At 35.2% G+C, this 22,684-nt stretch overlaps 1 protein-coding gene across 3 annotated transcripts in view; it reads left to right on the top strand.

Moving 5' to 3' along the window:
• Skp2 (S-phase kinase-associated protein 2) overlaps positions 1–22,684 on the top strand; it is a 73,724-nt gene that overhangs the window by 46,388 nt on the left and 4,652 nt on the right. For 2 of the 3 annotated variants that reach the window (XM_081742749.1, XM_081742750.1), the window contains exon 7: positions 16,848–17,010. The exons of the other annotated variant lie outside the window; for it this stretch is intronic. In XM_081742749.1, coding sequence (XP_081598875.1) covers positions 16,848–17,010 — 163 coding nt within the window. The remainder of the gene's footprint in view (positions 1–16,847; positions 17,011–22,684) is intronic. 3 annotated transcript variants of the gene reach the window in all.

Raw genomic sequence — 22,684 nt, forward strand, 5'->3', positions numbered from 1 at the left:
AATAATAAGTTACCTTTTGTCAAGCGACTTTTGAGACACCCTATATATATATATATGGGTGATTCCACGAAAAAGGGAAATTTTCACTTTGAAAATTTTTGTTCCGTTGATGGTCGCCTATTTCGATAAAAATATCACATGCACTTACTACTACTAAGTACATGTTAATTAGGTGTTCAGCAGAGCTTAATCGTTATTGGTGTAGTAAATAATAAACTTTTCAGCACCCACGGAGTTGAGATTAGTTAACACGGAGTTGAAGATTGCTGTGGAGTTGAGAAACGTGATACATCTGGGTGATAAGTTTTGGTTTATAAGTGATTAAGCTTATAATTTACATAAAAATTGAAATAATTTTCCAATAGTTTTTGCAATATAGAATTATTCTCCTTATGTTGAATAAAATTCTAACAAACTGGATGACACGTAATTTGTTATACAAAAATACTCCAGAAAATACTGCAAACATATGAAAATATATCTAATGAAGGTTCCAAAATTGAGTATATATATATATATATGTATATGAATATGTGACGTAAATAAGAAAAAAATAAATACACATACACTTATCGAATATTGAAAAATTATTGCGCTTTCAATATGTTGACTATCATATGGAGAGGACAAACTTTTCACATAAGCTTACGAAACAGACGAAGTAGTCACTAAACCTGTCTATTGTCTACTTCATTTGTTTTCTGAGCTTATGTAAACCATCTGTTTTCTCTGTGTGATCAAGTCAACACGTCGAAAGTGCAATACTTTTTCAACATTTGGTAAGTGGATTTGTATATTTGGTATATATACAAGGTGTTTCAAAACAATACACACATCGTTTGGGAGCTGATTCCTGACACCAAGATAAGACGAAAAGTATAGACAACTGGGTGCACAAATGCTTCCTTTCGGAGTTAAAGGCTGCCGAAAACATGAAAAAAATTAACTCTAAAGGTCCATAGCTCCAAAACTATGAGACCTGCCGTAGTCGGGTCACGACTTCACTTAGGAACTAATATGTGCACTATGCAAAAATATGTTTCAGAATCCTAAGGTACTCACGAAGCAATTTTTATAGAGGGAGTTTGGCTACGGACGTATAATCTGAAGTACTCACCAAATACTTCTATAAAAGTTGTTGTGGAAGTACCGCAAAATTCTGAAACATGGATATTTGGATAGCGCACATACCAATCCCTAAATGAAGTCTGGCCCGACTACGGTAGGTCCCATAGTTTTATGCTATGGACCTTTAAAGTTCATTTTTTTTCATGTTTTCGGCAGCCTATAACTGCGAAAGGAAGCATTTGTGCACCCAGATTGGTCTATACTTTTTATCTTACCTTGGTGTTAGGAATCACCTCCCAAACGTTGTCGGTATTGTTTTGAAACGCTCTATATAATGCACACTAAATGACAGTGTAAGGCACTCATCATTTCTGTTTTCTTTGGATAATTCGATGTTCTTTAAGTAGCCCTCATTTTCCACTCCAATGAAGGAAATGTCTTGAGGAAACTGGGAAGGGCTGTTCTAGACTACACAAAATGACAACTGCCAACGCTTTTTAAACGTCAGGTTTAGTAGGCCGGGAGAAATTCCTCCCGATCCGCGTCATAAAATTGACTGTCCGTATATTGCCCTCAGACTCTTCGACAATCCCTGAAAAGAAAACAATTAGTTCATCATAAGATTGAGACGTCAATAGGTTAAAAACAGATACCATCCATCTTGACTTGACTGAAGTTTTACCTCCAGCTACCTGACAGCCCCAAATCTGAACTTCCGCGAAACACTCCTTAAATGGGCTAGGACCCACCAGCCGGCCTTTGAGTGTGAATGACACGTGGTCAGCGTGTCGGCTCCTACGACCGTTGCGATGGTCTGCGCGATCAGGTTTCAGTACATCTCTACTCAAATGAGTTTTTCAGTTGCCCCACTGTGCGAAGTAAACACCATTAATTTTTGAGCTTCCACTGGGAAACAAACCCAGAACCACGCACGAAAGGCGAACATACTAGTCACTAGATCATAAACGAGCTTTATTTCTATCAATATATTGAACGAACAAATATTTGGAAGAGCATGAGCATAACAAACACTATAGGATTATCAACTCCGTGAACTTGTCTCAACACCGTGGATTCCTTAGTTTTCAGATGGACATGGAATTGAGAAACATGGAGTTGAGAAAATCGAATATAATTTATCTTTACCGGCCCACTTTTTGACCAGTACATTGTGTACGAATTTTCTACGTTAAGGCATAGGTTCCTCAAGAGAAAGAAGGTATATACCATACAAATACAATCAGTAATAAATACCATGGTGTTGAGTATCAATTAATATACGCATCTGCTTTCCACACACAAAAATATTTTTCCTATAGCTTTTAACACATGCACAGAACTTTTTCTGTTCTTCAGTCAAACATGTCTGCCTTGTCTTCTTGTGGGTGTTGCCAATGTGGACGACCATGCTATCTGTTGAGAGCAATGATATTTTTTTCTCATGCCATGGAGTTGAGACGAAATAGAGGTGACAGAAACGAAGCATAGTCAAGCTTTCGAAAATAATCGTTATAAAGGTTTACTTTCCACAAAACCGAAACATTGAAGTGTTCTCTTCCATTTAATTACCATTAAATTATGTTTGATTTGCGACTTCAGTTGTAATTTATTGATTAAAATCAGTCAACTGTAGTCTGTGACAGCCCACGGTGTTGAGAAATTGGGTAATAATTATTTTTTTTTACGTATGTTTCGTGTTATATTTGCAAACTGTTATACATGGCATACCTACTTTGTGACGGTTACTACCAAACAAAATAAAAATGAGGTGATTCTTTCTAGTAGTAGTTTGAAGAAATGTCCGTGACAGAAAATTTCCCTTTTTCGTGGAACCACCCATATATATATATATATATATATATATATATATATATATATATATATATATAGATAGATAGATAGATAGATAGATAGATAGATATATAGATATATATATATATATATAGATAGATAGATAGATATATAGATATATATATATATATAGATAGATATATAGATATATAGATAGATATAACTCTATGGCCTATGGAACCCGGAGGTTCAATGCCGCGTTCACAAAAGCTCTCCACTGACTTCTATCCTTAGCTAACTGCATCCAGTTTCTACTTTGTATTCCTATCTCTGCGAGATCCATTTTAATATTGTCCTCCCATCTGCGCCTCGGTCTTCCTAATGGTCGTTTTCCGATTAGTCTTCCACTCAAGACTTTGAAAGCGTTTCTACTTTGTTCCATTCTAGCTACATGACCCGCCCACCTAAGCCTCCTAGACTTCACGACCCTAACAATGTTGGGTAAACCATATAAATTATGTAGTTCCTCGTTATGAAGTTTCCGCCAATCCCCATTCCCGTTCCTCTTGGGTCCGAATATTCGTCTCAGGATCTTGTTCTCAAATACTTTCAGTCTATGTTCTTCCCTCAGAGTAAGTGACCATGTTTCGCAGCCATACAAAACAACAGGCATGATTATAGTTTTGTATATTTTAAGCTTCAAATTCCTCGACAGAATTCGCGACAACAAGAGATTTTGAATCGAATAGTAACACGAATTCCCTGCTTTTAGTCGACATTTAATTTCTTCGTGAATATGATTTTCCTCTGTTAATATTGATCCTAGATATTTGAAACTATCCACTTTATCAAAAGTATTATTTAACATTTTAACGCATCCATAATTTGCTGTATTCCGGGCCCGACGCACTTCCATGTATTTAGTTTTATCTGCATTTACTTCTAAACCCATGTCCCTGCAAGCGTTTAATAACATCTCTGCATTTCTTTCTATTGTTCTCCTATCATCACCTATTAAATTTACATCATCAGCATATGCCATAACCTGGTGAATACCGTTCAACTCTAGGCCCTGGTTGCTATCTTTGATTTTCCTTATAGCGTATTCCAGAACGAAGTTAAATAATAATGGCGACAATGCATCTCCTTGTTTCAGGCCATTTTCGACGTGAAAGCTCGTGGACAAAAATTTTCCTACCCGGACTTTACTTTGGGATTCATTTAAACATATCTTAATTAATCTAATTAGCTTTCTCGGTATTCCAAGTTCTGTGAGAACGTTGTATAATGTTTCTCTCCTAACCGAGTCGTACGCCTTTCTAAAATCAATAAATAATTGACGTACCGGGGTATTGTATTCCCACTTTTTTTCAAGTATTTGGCGAATGGTAAATATTTGGTCGATAGTTGATCGATTCCGTCTAAATCCGCATTGATAATCTCCAATAATTTCATCTGCGTATGAGGTCAGTCTTGCTAATAGAATATTTGAAAGGATTTTATAAGATGTTGGCAGAAGAGAAATGCCTCGATAATTATTACAGTCAGTTTTGTCGCCTTTCTTGTGAATTGGAACAATGATTGATTCTTTCCACTCTTGTGGCAATTCTTCCTTGTTTCAGATAAGGAGAATGAGTTTGTGTATCTTGTTCCACAATTTTTCGCCTCCAGCTAAAATTAACTCAGCCGGAATTTCATCTACACCCGGAGATTTGTGTTTCTTTAATTTCTTTATAGCAGTTTCTACTTCTATTCGGTTGGGTTCTGGAATATACGGTTCTGCGGTGTGTATCTCCTTTTCTCCACGCACACTAGTTTTCAGTTGCGTGTTAAGCAAATCGTCAAAGAAATCTTTCCATCTATTTAAGATGCTATCCGTGTCAGTGAGAATTGTACCGTCAGATTTCTTTAATATATAAGCACGAGGTTGATAGCCTTATATATATATATATATATATATATATATATATAAAATATTAGCTTAATTATTGATAATTAGTTTTTCAAATACTCTTAATTTGAAACAGGCCCTTGTAAGTGTTCAATTTAATTTACTTTGTTGCCGGAACAACAAGAGGATAGAAATCGAATTTCTCCCATACTTCATCATAGCCGTTGTTGACTTCAAGATAGTGTCAATGCGCGTTTTCAACAGAATTTATAGTATATCTTTACAACAAAGAAAGAAAAGAGAAATTGATGAGAATTTCGAAAATGTGTAAAACTATATGGATGGATTCCTATTCTATTAACATCTGTTCAGAGTTGTGGCAGTCGGTTTTGAAAACTTTCATTTACCGATGTCGCTATACAGTATATCTTTTTTGTCAAGACATGGGACATCGATGAGGATACCATTTAGAAGGACAAACTCTATTACGTTGTTAAAGATATTGTTGGGTATTATTATCAGGAATCTTCAGAAGCATAATTTATTTGATGCTTTGAATAAAAAAAAAATCAGACTCGTTCTATTTCTTTTAATAACTGTATTGCTTGAAAATAAGCAAAAAGAGCTGACAGAGGCGTAGTTTAGTCTCGAAAGAACATTCCATTCATTGAGAGGTTATTGGTTATATTTCCGAAACTTCCAGTCCTATCCTTTTCACATTTTCATTCTTTCAGATCATTTAAACGCCGTGATGGTTTCTTAACGTAATATATCAACTAGTGACGATGATGATTTAAAAAAGTTTACTTTCAGTTGCAGTTTTGAGTGTTCTTCAGCCGGTTTGATTTTTTTAAAACGCAACTGTTAGAGTATTGCAAGAATCACTTCCTAGCGCAACGAATGTTACAGTAACACGCAACATTGAAATCCTGCAACTTGCAGAAATTTTATATAAAACAAACCGAAAAGATACTGATTTTGGGAGAAAAGAAAAAAATTGGTGAGGAAAGAAAGATTTTCGAAGAAAAAAGTGGAGACTGGTTTTTACAAAACCCCGTTTTGCCCATTAGTAATATCAACCAAGTTTTTAACACAGATTTGAAGTGCTGGTGGTTGCAGAATGATAGAAATCAATTGAACGGTCGAAAATAGTTTGAATTTACCTCGTAAATGAATATAGTATGGAATTGAGCGGTTCAGATGTAAGTGAACACATTTAGGGTTCAGCCTTCTCTTTTCCTTGCCATGTCTTCTCTTTCTTCTCCCTTAGCTCATTATTATTCTACTTCTTGAGTCAGAAATACATCTCAACAAGTTTCCAACTTGTCGGATCCTCTGTGCTCTGATTTTAAGCAGTCAGTTGTCGCTGAATTATCCGAGTGTGAGGAACTCATACATACATTCCGAAAGCCTATTCTTCTTTCTGCACCATTATTGTAAGTATATGCAGTATCCTGAGAACAATTTTCACATATGTTTTGATTATTCAAAACGCCACAAGAAGACAGTATAGCTTGATAACACTGCATTACTCAAAGAAGGTTGAGAGTATAAAAAGTATTACTTTAGTGCTGCATCAAAAAAATTGTGAACTGTAGGAAACTTTCATCTTGACATAACTGAACATTATAATGATTATGCAAAGGTTTCGTGCTACCAACATCTGGAGAGTGCTGCCTTCTACAAGCATGAACGATTTTGTCCTAGAGTAAGATGACCCAGCTGTAATCATTACGATTGTAGGTACTTTTGCAGTAAAACTGAAGGTGCAAATGTTTTGAAATTTCCATATGAGAATTTCGCGTCGACTTCTGATTCCTCAGAAGAACGTACGAATAGTCTGCAGAATAAACCCCAAAACTTTGGAATATCTAGTTGATAGAATGAAGAACAAACGTAATTTGTGTTCATCGAGAAGATAGAAAATACAAGCATGTCATTCGTGATTACGACAGACAATGGCTTGTGAATTTCACATTTCAGAAAAAAAAAAGTCCCGAAGAAAGAAAAAAAGCTAAAAAGCAATCTTGGCTTTACGTGAAATGCAGGAAGGACATAAACTTGCTGTAGATATTGCAGGAAAAGTCAAGGCGTTTTACGAAAATGTTTTACAGTGGACTTACACCTACAGGGTGTCTATCGGTCACGAAAAAGCAGGGTGGAAAAAAATCATGATTTTTTTCAAAAAAATCATTTTTGTTGATTTTTTTGATTTAAATAGATTTTTTTGATTTAAATCAAATCTTTTTCTTCGTATAATACAAGTCGAGAAGTGAAGAAAAAACATTAGGAATTAGTATTAAATGTTAATTATGCCATTTAAGTGAAAGTATTGGGTTTTAATTTTGAATTAATTCCCAATCGTTAACCTATTTCAATCCCAAACAATGTTTATATCAACATGACACTTTTCTTTTCACGAAAGTTACTGATATTTGGCAGGGGCATATTTTTAAACAATTGGAACTAGCTAGCGGCACGAAATACATATAAAGTACATAAATTTCGCCTAAAATTAACTAACTCACTCTATGATCTATGGAACCCGGAGGTTCAATGCCATGTTCACAAAAGCTCTCCTGACTTCTATCCTTAGTAAACTGAATCCAGTTTCTATTTTATATTCTTATTTCTGCGAGATACATCTTAATATTGTCCTCCCATCTGCGCCTAGGTCTTCCTAATGGTCGTTTTCCGATTGGACTTCCAGTTAAAACTTTGAAAGCGTTCCTACTTTCTTCCATTCTCGCTACATGTCCTGCTCACCTGAGCCTCCAAGATTTGATGACCCTAACAATGTTTGGTGAATGGTATAAATTATGCAATTCCTCATCATGAAGTTTTCGCCATTCCTCATTTCCGTTCCTTTGGGTTCCGAATATTCGTTTCAGAATTTTATTCTCAAATACTTTCAGTCTGCGTTCTTCTCTCAGCGTAAGCGACCATGTTTCACAACCATACAGCATAACAGGCATAATTATCGTTTTATATATTTTAAAGCTTCAAATTTCTCGACAGAATTCGCGACGATAAGAGATTTTGAACTGAATAATAACACGAATTCCCTGCTTTTAGTCGATATTTAATTTCTTCGCGAATATCGTTTTCTGATCCTATACATTAGCCGATGGCAGAAATTTCTTTGTCTTTATGCGATGAGCTTTTGTGAGTGAAAAATTTTCTGCAGGAATTAAAAAAAAAAAAAAAAATCAAGAAGATCAGTTCCAGCAGAAGAAATACTTGTGATTCTTAAAAATATGCTTTATGTGACGTGAAAAACAGTTCAAATGCATTTAAGACATTTATACATAGCAGGCACGTTTTTATACTTTTCTGTTGGCTATTTTATTTCCTCGGACAATTTTTCCTGCACAGGCGCGGCAAATTTTCTGCGATCACATCGCAGATTGCGGCATGTTCTGCAATGGGGTCAAGTATCCACTTTATCAAAAGTATTATTCGATATTTTAACGCATCCAAAATTTGTCGTATTACTATCCCGAGGAACTTCTATGTATTTAGTACATAAATTTCGCCCAAAATTTTAAAATCTTTTTTTTGTTTGTTTGTTTGTTTGTTTGTTTAGGAGAGAAGATCGGACCCCTCTAAATACGCCCCTATTATCTGGAAACAAACAAATAGACGTGGACATAAAAGAGCTTTCATCTTAAATGTCCATGGTGATTTCCCCGTTGGAATAGAAATTTTAAAACCCTGTGTTGCAAAGGGAAGAAAGCAGGGTTCACCTGCAACCCGTTCAAACGGGATTTTCCCTGATCGTTCCCTACATAATATTCGTTTTCATACTCTGCTTACATACATTTGAGTCTCATTGTATTATGATTATTATCTTCCGTAATCGAAATAACAGAAGAGAAACGAAATTTTACTTACTTTCACTTTAAATTAATTCATTTCGAAATTTGATTTAAATCAACGATTTTTATGAAAAAAATCAAGTGATTTAAATCTTGATTAAAATCGTGATTTAAATCAGACTGATTTAAATCAATCCACCCTGCGAAAAAGTCACGAAATCAGAAAATGGTCATGAAAGTCACTAAATTTAGCTTTTGGGTCACGATTTTTTTTTAACTGTTCAAATGTAAGTACAAGTTGGAAAATTTTGTTCTATAAAAAATCAAAGTTCACCACCAAAAATGTCGATGGTCGGCTTTAGACGCTACCAAATCGCAAGCAAAGTATGTTTCTATCGCGTGGATGAAAATTCGGCCTAATTCGCTCTTGAAAATATTAGGAACGTTCATGATTTGGTAAAGAAAAGGCCACCAAAAATTCACGAAATTTCATTTTGGAATTTTAGTAGACACTCTGACCTAGTACAAAAGACTAAGTTAGTATATCAAAAAATACCTATAAGTAGGAACTCTTGCTATTATGCAGTCTTGAGGAACTTCATACATGCTTTAAAAAAAATAGCCTCATTTGAAAATGGGGAAGTCCGTTTTGTAATCTACGGCTTTAACGCGGAACGCTTGACAATTAGGAATACATTGAACTTGCATATGCAGTATACATCAAAATTTTCTTCTTTTAAGTGCAATAGCTTTAGAAAAATCTTAACTAAGTAAACTTATTGGTATGTTAGTGTTTGACAGAAACATACTGAAATTCGTGCCTAGATTATGTTCTTCGTCCCAAAGTGTGGAAGATCTTAGAAGAATCTGCGGATTTTGATGCTTCAAAAGAGACATGATTTTCTCAGTGGTTGTGTACGACCGTACTCCAATACTGCTGGTCTGAGTTCGTTAACTTTGTCATTCAACAACTTGAGGTTCTAATATTCATTCATACATTTCAACTTCGCAGAAAATTTTGGATTTATTTTGCAGTATAAAATACCTTATCAACATTGAACATACTTATCCTGTACTTTACATCAGTTGTATTGCATGAAATGTGTTAACTTTGTTTATAGTTCAGTCAATAAAGGAAAAAACAATAGGCTTTTATCGGGACTAATTAGTAACAAGCCGAAACTTAGCCAGTTATTACCTCATAAAGGGAGTATTTCCTCAAAAGTCCCCAACCCTCCCCCTCTTGTTCCCCCCCTCACGGTCCTAAACATGCAAATTTGCATACCTACATTGAAATGCTAGTAACGCGATTACCCAGCTTGTATCAATATAATTTTTTGAAAGTTAGCTTCCTCACATTACGTTCTTTAAATTATGTCCTTATGTCTTTTTATCTAAAGTATATATGGCGCTATTGAAATAAATTGCTGAGAAAGTAGATTTTTCAATACAATGTTCAAGATTTGTGTTATTATTACTAAAAACCTGCTAACGGTACAACAAAATGTTTCAAATTAAACTTTTACCTTGTTTTATTAGCTTTAAAATATGTTTGTATTAATAGGTTTATAGGAATGGGAACGATGTCCAGAGAGTTCTTATCAAATGATGGCAGGTGCGGGAAAGTCATCCTGCCGGGCCGGCTAGGCGCACGCCGTACCCCAGCTTTGACACTTGTCTACCTTCATGTATCAGTTTCAGTGGGAGATTTTTAAAGTCTGTATGTGCTAAGTGATTTTGTGCAGTGGAAGTGAGAAGTACTTAATGAGTATCTACTAGGTTCTTCTTTTCTGTAAGGTTTTGGGTTTATAATTTGAAATGTAGGGATATATTACTATGCCTTTAATATTCTGATTTGTTATCTTTAACTAGATAGAACGGAACATTTCATTTACTTGCTCATAATCAATTTAGATGTTTACTCTTTTTTTATTTTAAAAAATCTACAAACAAGTTTACGTTAGATTTAACTGCAAAATAGCAGCTTTCAAGTACAAGGCAAGCATTGAAATGTTTAATCACTACATGATTATTCACAGTCAATTTTGAAAAAAGAAATGTATAAAACATGCTATGTAATATGCCTGGATAAAAACCCAAATGTGTTTCATTTCAAAAGCTAAACTTCAATTTAAAATACATAACTCTTTATAACATTTTATACATTTTCGAGCTGGCAATATTACTATTTCTTTTTGTCAATATCACTTACCGTAATTAACAACAGAAAGTAGAAAATAAAGTTCCTAATTTTAAACTTGAATTTCCATATCATCTTGATTGATGAAACCCAACTCAGTATAATATATTAGATTGACAAGAGTGTAGTAATTTCATATTGTTCCAGGCTACCTGAGCAACATTAATGTATATATATATATATATATATATATATATATATATATATATATATATATATAAAAGAATAATTTTGATTTCATTTGTGTAATTTGTGGAAATGAACTTAACGTAGACACTGTAGTTGTAAAAGTAGTGTACATTATATTCGTGAAGCTAGTGTACAGAAAGGCGATGTGCATGAAAAGTTACAGAGAAAGAGTATTAAGAAAGTGCAAATTTTAAGAACACAATTAATTAAGGGGGTAAAAATCTTATTCCAGAAAGTCTTGATATTTTTACAAGCTACAGAAAACGAAACTTCAAGTGAATCCCAGAACATTGAAAGTAAGTGTGTTGTTATAAATCATGCTCTAGTATTTGCTGTAAGACCTAGATCGTTTGTTACCCATATAATATAGACAAGCCTTACTCTAAACCTACATCGATTATACGGTTCAACATAAACATAGTTCATCAATGGGAGTGCGAGTATCTTACCATGAAGCCACAATCTACCTAATATCAATCATTAACGCTGGTTCTCCACTATTCATTCAAATGAATTTCTCCTACATGTTTTTGATAATGTTGACGTAAATGAGTGAACTCTTGATAACAAAGGTACTTTTCGTACTATGGGAGGGATTCATTGTGTCACGCCAGTTGTGACGAAACTCAGATAATAGTTAAGAGAATTCCAATTGAGTCTTTTATTAACACTGCAACTATCCGAGAGTACTTATATCCAATGGAAAAGAGAAATACAGGTCTTTCTTCAATGGTCATTGTCATTGGAGACTTAAGTGAACTTCAACAAGTAAGATATCTTATGGACCAATCTTCACAATATCTGTTTCCTCTCAACCTTATATGGCTTATTGGATTACAGTTGCAGCCAGGATGGAGTGGATTTATGACTACCATAATAAGAAATTCGACAAAATGTCCAGTCACATATATTATGGCTGTATTGCAATTGATCAAAGGAGAAAATGAAACCATTATTGTGATTGATGGCTTTCTTATTTATTATGTTGCATGTACTTAGGAAAATGTTATTCAAAACAGTACTAACTACACTAAGTTTTCACTGAATTACGACCACCTACCTAATACTATATTGATCCACTTTTGCTCAGAGGACGGTCTGAACACGGCGTGGCATGGATTCTGGTAGTTACTGATATGTTTCCACGGGGATCTGACACCATATGTTCCTGATAGCATCCCACAATGAGCCCACAGATGTTGATGCAGGAGTCATGGTGCGAAGAGTTCGTTCTGCAATATCACATAAATGTTCTGTAGGATTAAGATCCGGTGACTTAGGTGGCCAATTCATATGCTGCAGCTCCTTGAAATGTTCCTTAAGCCAAGCAAGTGTAGTGCTGGCTTGGTGGCACCATGCATTGAGGTCCTGGAAAATGTCGTTTTCGTGTGGGTAGAAGTGTTGCATTATAGGGGTACGTGATTCTCTAACACGTGCAGGTACACAACGGATGTTTTGCTGTGGTCCATGCACACCAACGGTTCCAGTCCATGCCAACAGAAGCATCCTCAAACCATACAGTCGCCCCAACCTGCCTGTACAGTACGCACCATGCACGAGGGATCCATAGCTGTTGGCGCCGCACATGGATACTTCCGTCCGAGAGGAGTAGCACAAACCGTGATTTATCGGACTAACACACCCTTTACCAATTATGCATGGTTCAATTAACGTGTTCCTATGGCCGAGCGCGACGAAGTCTGCGGTGACGAGTGTGTAGTCTGCTGTGGAACTGCATGCGTGTCAGTGTACGCCGTATAGTTGCGTGGTATATGGATGTTGTGGATCTACCATTGTGTTGGGCACGTACCCAGACAGTGATGGTTCATTTGGCTGTCACGAGCTGTTTGACACGACGCTCTCCCCACGTTTTGAAATTCCGTACGCCTCCATAGTTCCGTCTCTTGGAGACCGTTACTCTATTTTCTTCTACTCGTTGCACACTTTCACTACACAGGCACGGGCACATCCGAAAAGAATTGCTGTCTGGGTTATTGACGCACCTATTGCTCGGGTACGCACAATACCGATATTGCCCTATTAAAATGCGGATAAATCCTGCCCATCTCCCATTATAACAGTGTGCTGTCTGCCAACATGTAACTTCTAGTGTGTTCTTTCTCTGCAACACTAGCAATCAGGGTAGTCATATAGTCTGCTTGGCTGCTGGTCACACTTTCTTGTGTGAAGGAGTGATCGCAATTCAGTAAGTACTCAGTGTACACTGTGACATACGGAAGAAATGTCACTGTTTTTGACGTTTATCGTGAAGATAGAACATGTTAAAGGAATGCTTTGATACTAGTACCAAGCTCTAAGTCCTTTGCACCTAGTGATCTTCGTCTCGTTTTCACAGCTGTGAATAATTTTGTGCCAACTATATGTAGAAATGTAGGGTTAGATTGTTCCTACATGTGTGAACACGTAATGGACTTTCCTGCGATAATTCTCCTGCTTAGACAATATTATCGACTTTAATGATGATGAGTGTGGACAGTGTAGCATTTTGTTTTAACTAGATTGGATTGAGAGCTGAATTGACTTTTATCAGTCAACAAGCAAATATCGATTACATAAAATGTGTAGTAATATTGTAGAAAGTAGAATGTTTGGTTCTACTTTCTATATTCAGTGTGTGATGGGTGGGTGGTCCGTGATGATGTTATTACAGTACAAAGTACATTATTTTGCATTGTTAAGCACCTACCGATTGTTGCCAGTCCAGGACATAGCGGGTCCATAGGTAGTGGATAGTGGAACGGCCCTGAGCTAAATTAGGAATAATTTCCTGAACCAAAATTGGCTTTATTAATTAGCAATAATACAAATAATAAAATATAGTAATCAAAATTTGTAATAACCATCACAAATAAAATAACTTATGTGCATATTAATAATGTATATACATGTATTTTAAAGCTAAGAGTTATATTTCGTTCTGTTTGTCATATTTTCCTGGTATACTAGTAGGGTAAGAGTACTGTTACTGGATTCGATTCTCCGAAAGTATCTCATTTGAATTGTCAAAGAGAATTAAGAAGTATATTTCCTCTCGTAATTCTTCTAGATACTGCAACGAAACTGGGCACATACATTATATATAGAAAATAGTATTTTTAAGGTAGCTTATATTCAGGCATCTGCGAACGGTACCGCTTCAGGGGTCCCCAAATTTCAAAAAAGGGATTTATTGAGGGAAATTTTCATATTTATCCCAAAATCATCATCTTTTGTACATTATAAACACATGCGCATGGTATCATTTAAAATCTTGTTTCATTCTGAAAAGAATGACGTATTAGCCATGATACTAGGATGTATAGTACTGTGTTTAGAAACTTATTTTATGTATATGTCCCACTTTTCCTTATTTATATATGAAATTCTGTATTGTCAGGCAGGATTGAGAATTTTTTCCCTCGTAACTATTCTAGATATTGCAATAAAACTTGGAACACACATTACATATAGACCATAGTATTTTGCAAGGTAGATTATATTCAGGTACCTGTGGCCAGGGTTATTTAAAAAAAAAAATGGAGGGAAAGTTCTTTATTTTACCCCGAACTTCTCTTCTCTTGTAGATCATGCAAACATGCGCATGATACCATTTCAAGCATGTTTTATTCTGAATAGAATGATGTATAACCCATGATACTCGGACGAATAGTACTGAAGTAGTATCTACTTAACTGAAAGTCAACATTTTCCTCAAAAAATAAAGTCAACATTTTCTTCAAAAAATGTAAGACTCGAAAGGAGTTAAGGGGGGTTAGAGGGGAAAGCAAGAGGGGGAGAGGTGGGTGACTTTTAAGAAAATACCTCTTATATTGTGGTCTAATGTTGCTGAAAATTTCAGCTTGTTACTAATTAGTCCCGACACAAAACCTTTATTGACTGGACTATTATGAAGTATAGAGAAGAGTCAGTTTATAATAAAAGATTGACATTCTAGTGTTAGCAAAATTGAATAAATAATCGATGATCTGAATTTCATATATACAGATCGCTGCCCAGTACAAAAATTGCAAGAGCTCAAAATACAACGTTTCACAAGTAACCGGATTCAGAGCGCTGCAGGTAAGGTCGTACATTAGTTGTGTGTACGAGGAAAAGTTCTACATTAGCATCATATTAGAACTTGATGGTACATGGTTCAAACTTATACATTCTTAGTGGCCTTCACGTATGTTTTACTGACTAGAGAACAAGTAGGACGGGAGAGAAGACAAGTGATAGGTTTCATTCATGAGCATTTATGTGCCGAGTGCGTGTGGTTGTGCAGAAGTTATGACAAAGGCCAGACGATTGCAGTACAAACTATGTTAAAGACAGGAAAAAATGGCTTAAGATTAACTTCGCTTCCATATGATCTCAATGGAATAGTCAATACGTTGTATTTTTTTCTGTCCATGTTCATAGTAGACAAAAGTGTACACAATAGTTGTTATATAACCTTATTAGTTTGTTTCAATCAGTATGTTCATCTCATACAGGTACGTAAACCTATGTAACATCTTACAGTAGAAATGTACACATTTTAGAGATCATCTCAGAGATAAGTTTTAAAGACAACATGACTTAGAAGAATAAAATGTGTTATAGAGACTTTTTGCTTTACTTTCAAGCAAAACGATATTATTAATTGAAATAGAATGAGTTTGAGTTTTTCCCAACATAAATACATTAACCCTCTGTAGATTGCTAACAGTAAATATCCAAAAAATATATTTGTAATATCCTAATAGGAAATGATATGCTCTTTCAAGTGACATTTACATCAATGTCCTACGTCTAGATAGAAAAAGAGGAAGGGAGCAACTTCAGTAAATACAGGGTTATTCAAAAAGAAAGAACAGATTTCAAACATTTATTTCTTCCACACTACAAAAGATAGAAACATGATTCGAACGTTACTTGATTAAGAAAAGTTTACAATTTAAACAGCCCGGATAGAAGTTCCAATCACGGCCGCATTGGCGCTGTTTGTTGTTTGTAGTGAAATGGCGGCGTCACCACAGGAGAAGCCTTTTTGTGTGCTACAATTGGCAAAACTTGAGTCCATTGTTGCAGTTCAGCGAGCATTTCGCCGTCAATTTAATACACAACCGCAGCATCATCTACGGATTTTCGATGCCACTCATAAATTTGCTTAAGATGGTTGCATCTGCAAAGGGAAAAACACGGGACGTCCACGCACATCGAACGAGAATGTCGAGCGTATTCGTACACTTTACGAAAGGAGCCCAAAGAAATCCATATCACGAGCAAGCAAAGAACTTAACATTCCTCAACCAACGGTATGGCGAGTTTTAAAACATCGTCTGCACATGAAGCCATACAAACTGTGAATTCGATAACTAGAGACCAGCTGATTCGTGTGTGGCAAGAAATGAGCCACCGTTTTGACATTTGTCGTGTAACACACGGTGCTCATATTGAATGCACACCATAATTACTAACAATAAATTGTAAACTTTTCTTAATCAAGTAACGTTCGAATCATGTTTCTATCTTTTGTAATTTGGAAGAAATAAATGTTTGAAATCTGTTCTTTCTTTTTGAATAACCCTGTATATATATTAGGTTTCCAAAATCGACTATTACTATAAGGGATTATTGTTAAACATTTATTTTTTGAGTCATTGATATTTATTGATATATATATATATATATTTTTAAGTCATAGAAATCCGAGTTCTAGAAGACAAAAATGGATATTTTCTCTGGCACCAGCGGTCGTCAACTTAGGTTTCCAGTTATTTTCTGATAGTAATAAATATATTAGTGTCAATATAGAATAGACGTCAGTGTTTATTTCAGGTCTACGTAATTTTATTGTTTGATAATTGTGCTCCTATTCATGGCCATTCTTCTTATTTATTTTCAGATGTTAAAAATTTAGTGAAAACATGTCCCACCTTGTTGGAACTTGACTTAAGTGACTGTACAGTTTTGACAGGCGCTGCTGTCGAATACATCGTTCAAGGATTACGTAAATTACAGTATTTAGCTTTGAGTCGTTGTTACAGCATTCCGCCCACGTCGTATTTGTAAGTACTTGGTCAATAGTACTAACTTTATAACACATTTATATTCATAGTTTTAGATTTTCGTAAAATGTTGCGGGTTTTCTTTGTTTAGTATTATGTTATTGATAAATGGAATTTTAAAAAGAACTAATTGAAATTGCAAGTGAAACAAACAAAATATATATAAACTGAAACTTTCTGGTGTCGCGATAGATATAGTTGTTCCCGGGGTAACAACCAGGTAAATTGCGCGATATTACTTCCTGTTTGAGAGGTTAAAATTCTTACTGTTGGGTTTACTATGGTTCTACTTTTGAAATAACATCACTCACAGGAACAATTAAGAATATCTTCACTGTTGATTTTCCTTATTAGAGTCTAGAATACACTCTTAACTACTATTGTCCATCATATCTACAGATCAAGAGCCCAACCATTTCTATGAATTCAGAATCACCCTCAAAAGTTGTTCTTTCTACTCTTGAGTTGTTAGAAAATGAAAACTCCGTCATTTGCTCCTTATTTTGTTCAGTGGAACAAGAGTGGGGTTTCTGAGTACCTGGTATAATTCTTGTTGGCATTATCCTGAGTTTCAGAGACTTTCATTTTTCTTTATGCTTTTCAGTTGTACTGTACTGGACATATATTGAGTCCATGTGTCTACTTTCCCAGTCATACAACTCATGGAGTCAGGGTCATTCAAAGACTGGCTGTAGCTGCAAGTCTTTAATTCTCACCCACACCATCACATGATCCCAAAGTCTTGATTCGTGATAACAGGTTGGAGAAAATTCAGCCAGTTTTTATGCTGAGAGGAAGCACCATCACTGTAGTAATAGATCAAGCTTGGTTTTGTGGTAAAATGAGACTGCATGAAACCAATTAAGTGTTTCTGGAAAAGGTGCATTGCATCGCTGTTTGTCATGTGTGAGGCAGTTGGAAATTGTGACAAGAGATGTATGCATCAATGTTTTTGTTCTTGGATCTTGGAAATGTGCGTTGTTCCAGTGGAAATCTTGGGCTGCATCCTGAAGAACGAATGAGTAGTTCTCAGCTAAGTCGCAGTTTACAAGATCCTCTTTTCTTTCAGAGATTCTCTAGATGAGTAAGGTAACTAGACTCGCAAGGTAAGGTGACTAGCAAGAAATGAGTATTCAAATAGTTTCGGAAGTTTTTCAAAAAATGTGCTGATGAATTCTTCAGTAGGTTTGGCTAATGTTTCGAGAGATGTTCTTTATTGAACTTTTATCCATTATTTGTAGGTGATTTTTACAATACATTTGTGCTTGAAAATTTTTCCTTCCCTTGACTTCTTCAAACACAGGACAATTTTTGCAATCTCTAAAGTAGTAAGCGTCAGTTGGATTAGCACGCACTACATACGTCATAATATCTTCGTAAGATTTAGTTGGTCTATCACTTTCCATTAATTCTTTCATCCTACTATGAATAACCATTAGTTTAGCGTTTTGGTGCGTTGTACATACATTTACTGTGGGCTCCACTCGCACCTGCAAGAATAGTTGCTTAGGTCTGAATTCACAAAACCTGAAAAATCTTATTTTAAGAAATGGCTATATCTGTGTAAATAATGCAGAAGCTTCACGGAGATTACACTGAATTATTATTAATATTATTATTTTTGTAAACATGTTCTCGTTTTCTGTTCATTCTAAGAGGAGTGAAGTCTTTTTCCAGACATCATTCCTCTTATTTCTTCATCCAGGGTGTCTAGCAGTCGGGAAAGTCGGGAATTTGTCTTAAATTTAAAAAATGGTCGGGAATTCGGGGATTTGTCTGGAATTTGCGAAAAAAGTCGGGAAAAATGGAATTAAATTCCACATGTTGGAAATGATGCTGACGCTTGTCGGAGCGACTCCGATAAACCTCGCGTTCCTAAATGCATCGCGATGTAGTACGTTTATATCATATTTTTTTTTAAAGTGTTTATAAATACATCGCGATCTATCTCAACCGTTTTTCTATTTTCTACGAAGAAGAGTGGTGAGTGAGTGGTTGGCAACAGTGTTTGCTGACAGCAGAAAGATTTTAGCGGTTCAGGAGTAACGGGTGGTTAATTGGGCGTTGCATCGTACTATGCGTATGTAATATTTAGTATAAATTAAATGTTGGATTGTTTTTCACGTACAGGTAAGTTTACCTGGGCAATGATTTCGTAAATAATTCAACACTTTAAAGGCTAGTTGTTTTAGTGTCACGTCAAACCACATGCCACTTTGCCATGAATTACAGGCAGTGATGAAAATTTTCCGATTCATAAAAACATACTCCACTTATTCTTACATCGTTGTTTAGTCGAGATGTAAGGTGGAAAATTTTCTTCTATATTTTTCCGGAAAATTTTCCGCTCATAACAAATATCAGTGATTAAGTAACAATTCGTCAGTATTCATAAAATTGATTGAATTCATATATAGAAATGGTAAAAAGTGAAAGATCGTTTAAAGAATCTGAAAATTTTCATGGCTCAGACAATTTTCAGTACGATGTAGGAACTAGTGGAACAATTTTTCATGAATCGAAAAATCGTCTGTTCTGTACAATGAAAATTTACCGATTCATAAACACACACTCCACTTATTCCTACATAGTTGTTTAGTTGAGAGATGTGAGGTGGAAAATTTCCTCTATATTTTTTCCGGAAAATTTTCCGATTCATAAACACATACTCCACTTATTCCTACATAGTTGTTTAGCTGAGATATAAGGTGGAAAATTTTCTTCTATATTTTTCCGGAAAATTTTTCGTTCTTAACAAATACCGGTGATTAAGTAACAATTCGTCAGTATTCATAAAATTGATTGAATTCATATATAGAAATGTTAAAAAGTGAAAGATCGTTTAAAGAATCTGAAAATTTTCATGGCGTAGACAATTATCAGTACTATGTAGGAACTAGTGGAACAATTTTTCATGAATCGAAAAATCGTCTGTCCTGTACAATGAAAATTTTCCGATTCATAAACACACTCCACTTATTCCTACATCGTTGTTTAGCCATGATGTGAGGCGGAAAATTTTCTTCTATATTTTTCCGGAAAATTTTCAGTTCTTAACAAATATCGGTGATTAAGTAACAATTCGTCAGTATTCATAAAATTGATTGAATTCGTATATAAAAATATTAAAAAGTGAAAGATCGTTTAAAGAATCTGAAAATTTTCATGGCTTCGACAATTTTCAGTACTATTTTAGGAACAAGTGGAACAATTTTTCATGAATCGATTAAATAAGTGGAGTATGTTTTTATGAATCGGAAAATATTCATGACTTAATAAATTGAAATTTTAAATAATAGAATAGGATATTTGTACTCTATGAACTCGATGTATGTTCTCTGCATTTTGCATACACACAGAGAGAGAAAGAGAGAGAGAGAGAGAGAGAGTAGTTGTATTGAGTTGATTTTGAGTTTAATGTCCCTTTCAGCAGCGAGACTATATAAAACGGTACCAACTGATTAACGTGGAATCCGAACTACAGGAGCTCCCGCTGGGAATCGAAACCAGGTTTTCCATGCCAAAGGCGCGTATGCTAACCGCTTAGCATCGAAGAAGCTCGCAGAGCAAGAGAGAGAGAGAAACACTGTAAAATTTAATTTCCCAACTTGAAATAGAAAATTTTCCGGTTCCCGAAAGCTACTTGGAAAATTATAATTTGTTGCTAACTAACTTTCCTCTACTGAAATTCAATTTTGTAGCTCTATGTGCAGTTAAATATAGTGGAAAATTTTCCACCTAACATCACTATACATAATATCCAAAATTGTCCGGCCTATGAAAAGCTTTTTCCATTTGTTTCTACATCGTGATGAACATTTTCCGATCTATGAAAATTCCTTTCACTTGTTTCTACAGAGCAATAAAACTTTCCGATTCACAAAAAAGTTGTTTTACTTTTTGCTTCAAAATGAAAACTTTCCGACTCATAAAAAGTTCTTCAATTTTTCCATATAAGGCAGAAAATATTTCGATTCTTGAAAAATTGTTTAGCTCGTTCCTACATAGTATTGAAAATGTCTGAGCCATAAAATTTTCAGATTCTTTAAACAATCTTTCACTTTTTAACATTTCTATACATGAATTCAATCAATTTCATGATTGCTGAGGAATTGTTACTTGATTACTGATATTTTTTTAGAACGGAAAATTTTCCGGAAAAATATAGCGGAAAATTTTCCACCTCACATCACTAATTACAGGCATGTCAATTTTGAGTATTCAACATTCCTGTCGTCATAAATAAGTTTATTTTACCAACTATTATAACAACAACAACAACAACAACAAAGACCTAAGCAAAGTTTTCCTAACCTAAAGACAGTAATATGTTTGAAATGTTCTGCTCAAAATAAATGTTTACTTTATTGTGTACCTCATTTTTTAAAATTTAAAAACAAGTTATTAGAATGTAGTAACTTGAACTAATACACAAAGTTGGGCAAGATTTTACTTTGTGCAGAACAGTAAGTGTAACGTTAAAAGGATAACACAAGGATAAAGTGTCATATAGCATCGTGTACGGATTGTGTCCATACTTTCAACGTGAACTTAAATCCGTATTACAAGAGTGCGAACATTATGTCATTGGATTTGATGAAAGTTTAAATAGTGTTTCGCAAAGAATTCAAATGGATGTAAGTGTACGCTTCTGGGACGATAACACGAACAGAGTCAGAACATGGTATTTGAATTCTGTTTTTATGGATCATAGTACAGCTACAGACCTACTACAAGGTTTGCAGAATGTATTGCAATCACTTGATCCATTTAAGCTTTTGCAAGTTTCAATGAATGGGCCAAATATAAATTGGGAGCTTTTACGGCTAATGAAAGAGGAACGTTGTACCTCCCTTGGTACAGACGCTCCACAGCTCCTTGAACTTGGCTCGTGTGGTCTTCACGTTGTTCACGGTGGTTTTAAGACTAGCATACAAAAAACTGGATGGGATTTGATTTCTTTTCTTAGAGCCTTGTATAGCTTGTACGAAATGGTACCAGCAAGGCGTGCCCAGCATTCTGAAATAACAGGTTCGTCATTGTTTCCACTTCCATTTTGCCATATTCGTTGGGTAGAAAATGCGAAGGTAGCCAAGCGAAGCCAAGAAATATTACCGCATGTGAGAAAGTATGTTGAAACGGTTAAGGGAACAGACAAAGAACCCAACTGTAACAGTTTCAGAATAGTAGCTAGAAATTTGAACGACAAGTTGCTCTATGCAAAATTAGCGTTTTTTCAATCTCTTGCTGAGGACTGTGAGCCTTTCCTGACTGAATATCAGTCAGACACTCCTATGACTCAATTTTTGCATTTTAGCCTTACTCAGTTATTGAACGTATTGATGTCTCGCTTCGTTAAAAAAGAAATAATGGACAGGAAGAGTATCAATGCTATTGATGTTATGGAGAAAAGTGAAAACTTATATATTAATTTAATTCGTATCAAGGAAATTGACCTTGGGTATGCAACTAGGTCAGCACTGAGGAGATGTACAGAAGTTAGTGAAAAGGAAATGTGTTTCCGAAAGCAAGTACGTGAATGTTATCAACATTTAGTGTCCAAGCTGCAGGAGAGGTCCCCGCTAAAATATTCCCTTACAAAAGCGCTGACATTTCTTAATCCCTTAACCGTTGGTCATTCACAGGAAGAAGCTATTAAACAAATGAGAGCAAC

This window comes from Thermobia domestica, chromosome 16 (assembly GCF_964235325.1).
Source record: "Thermobia domestica chromosome 16, izTheDome1.hap1.1, whole genome shotgun sequence".
NCBI lineage: Eukaryota > Metazoa > Arthropoda > Insecta > Zygentoma > Lepismatidae > Thermobia > Thermobia domestica.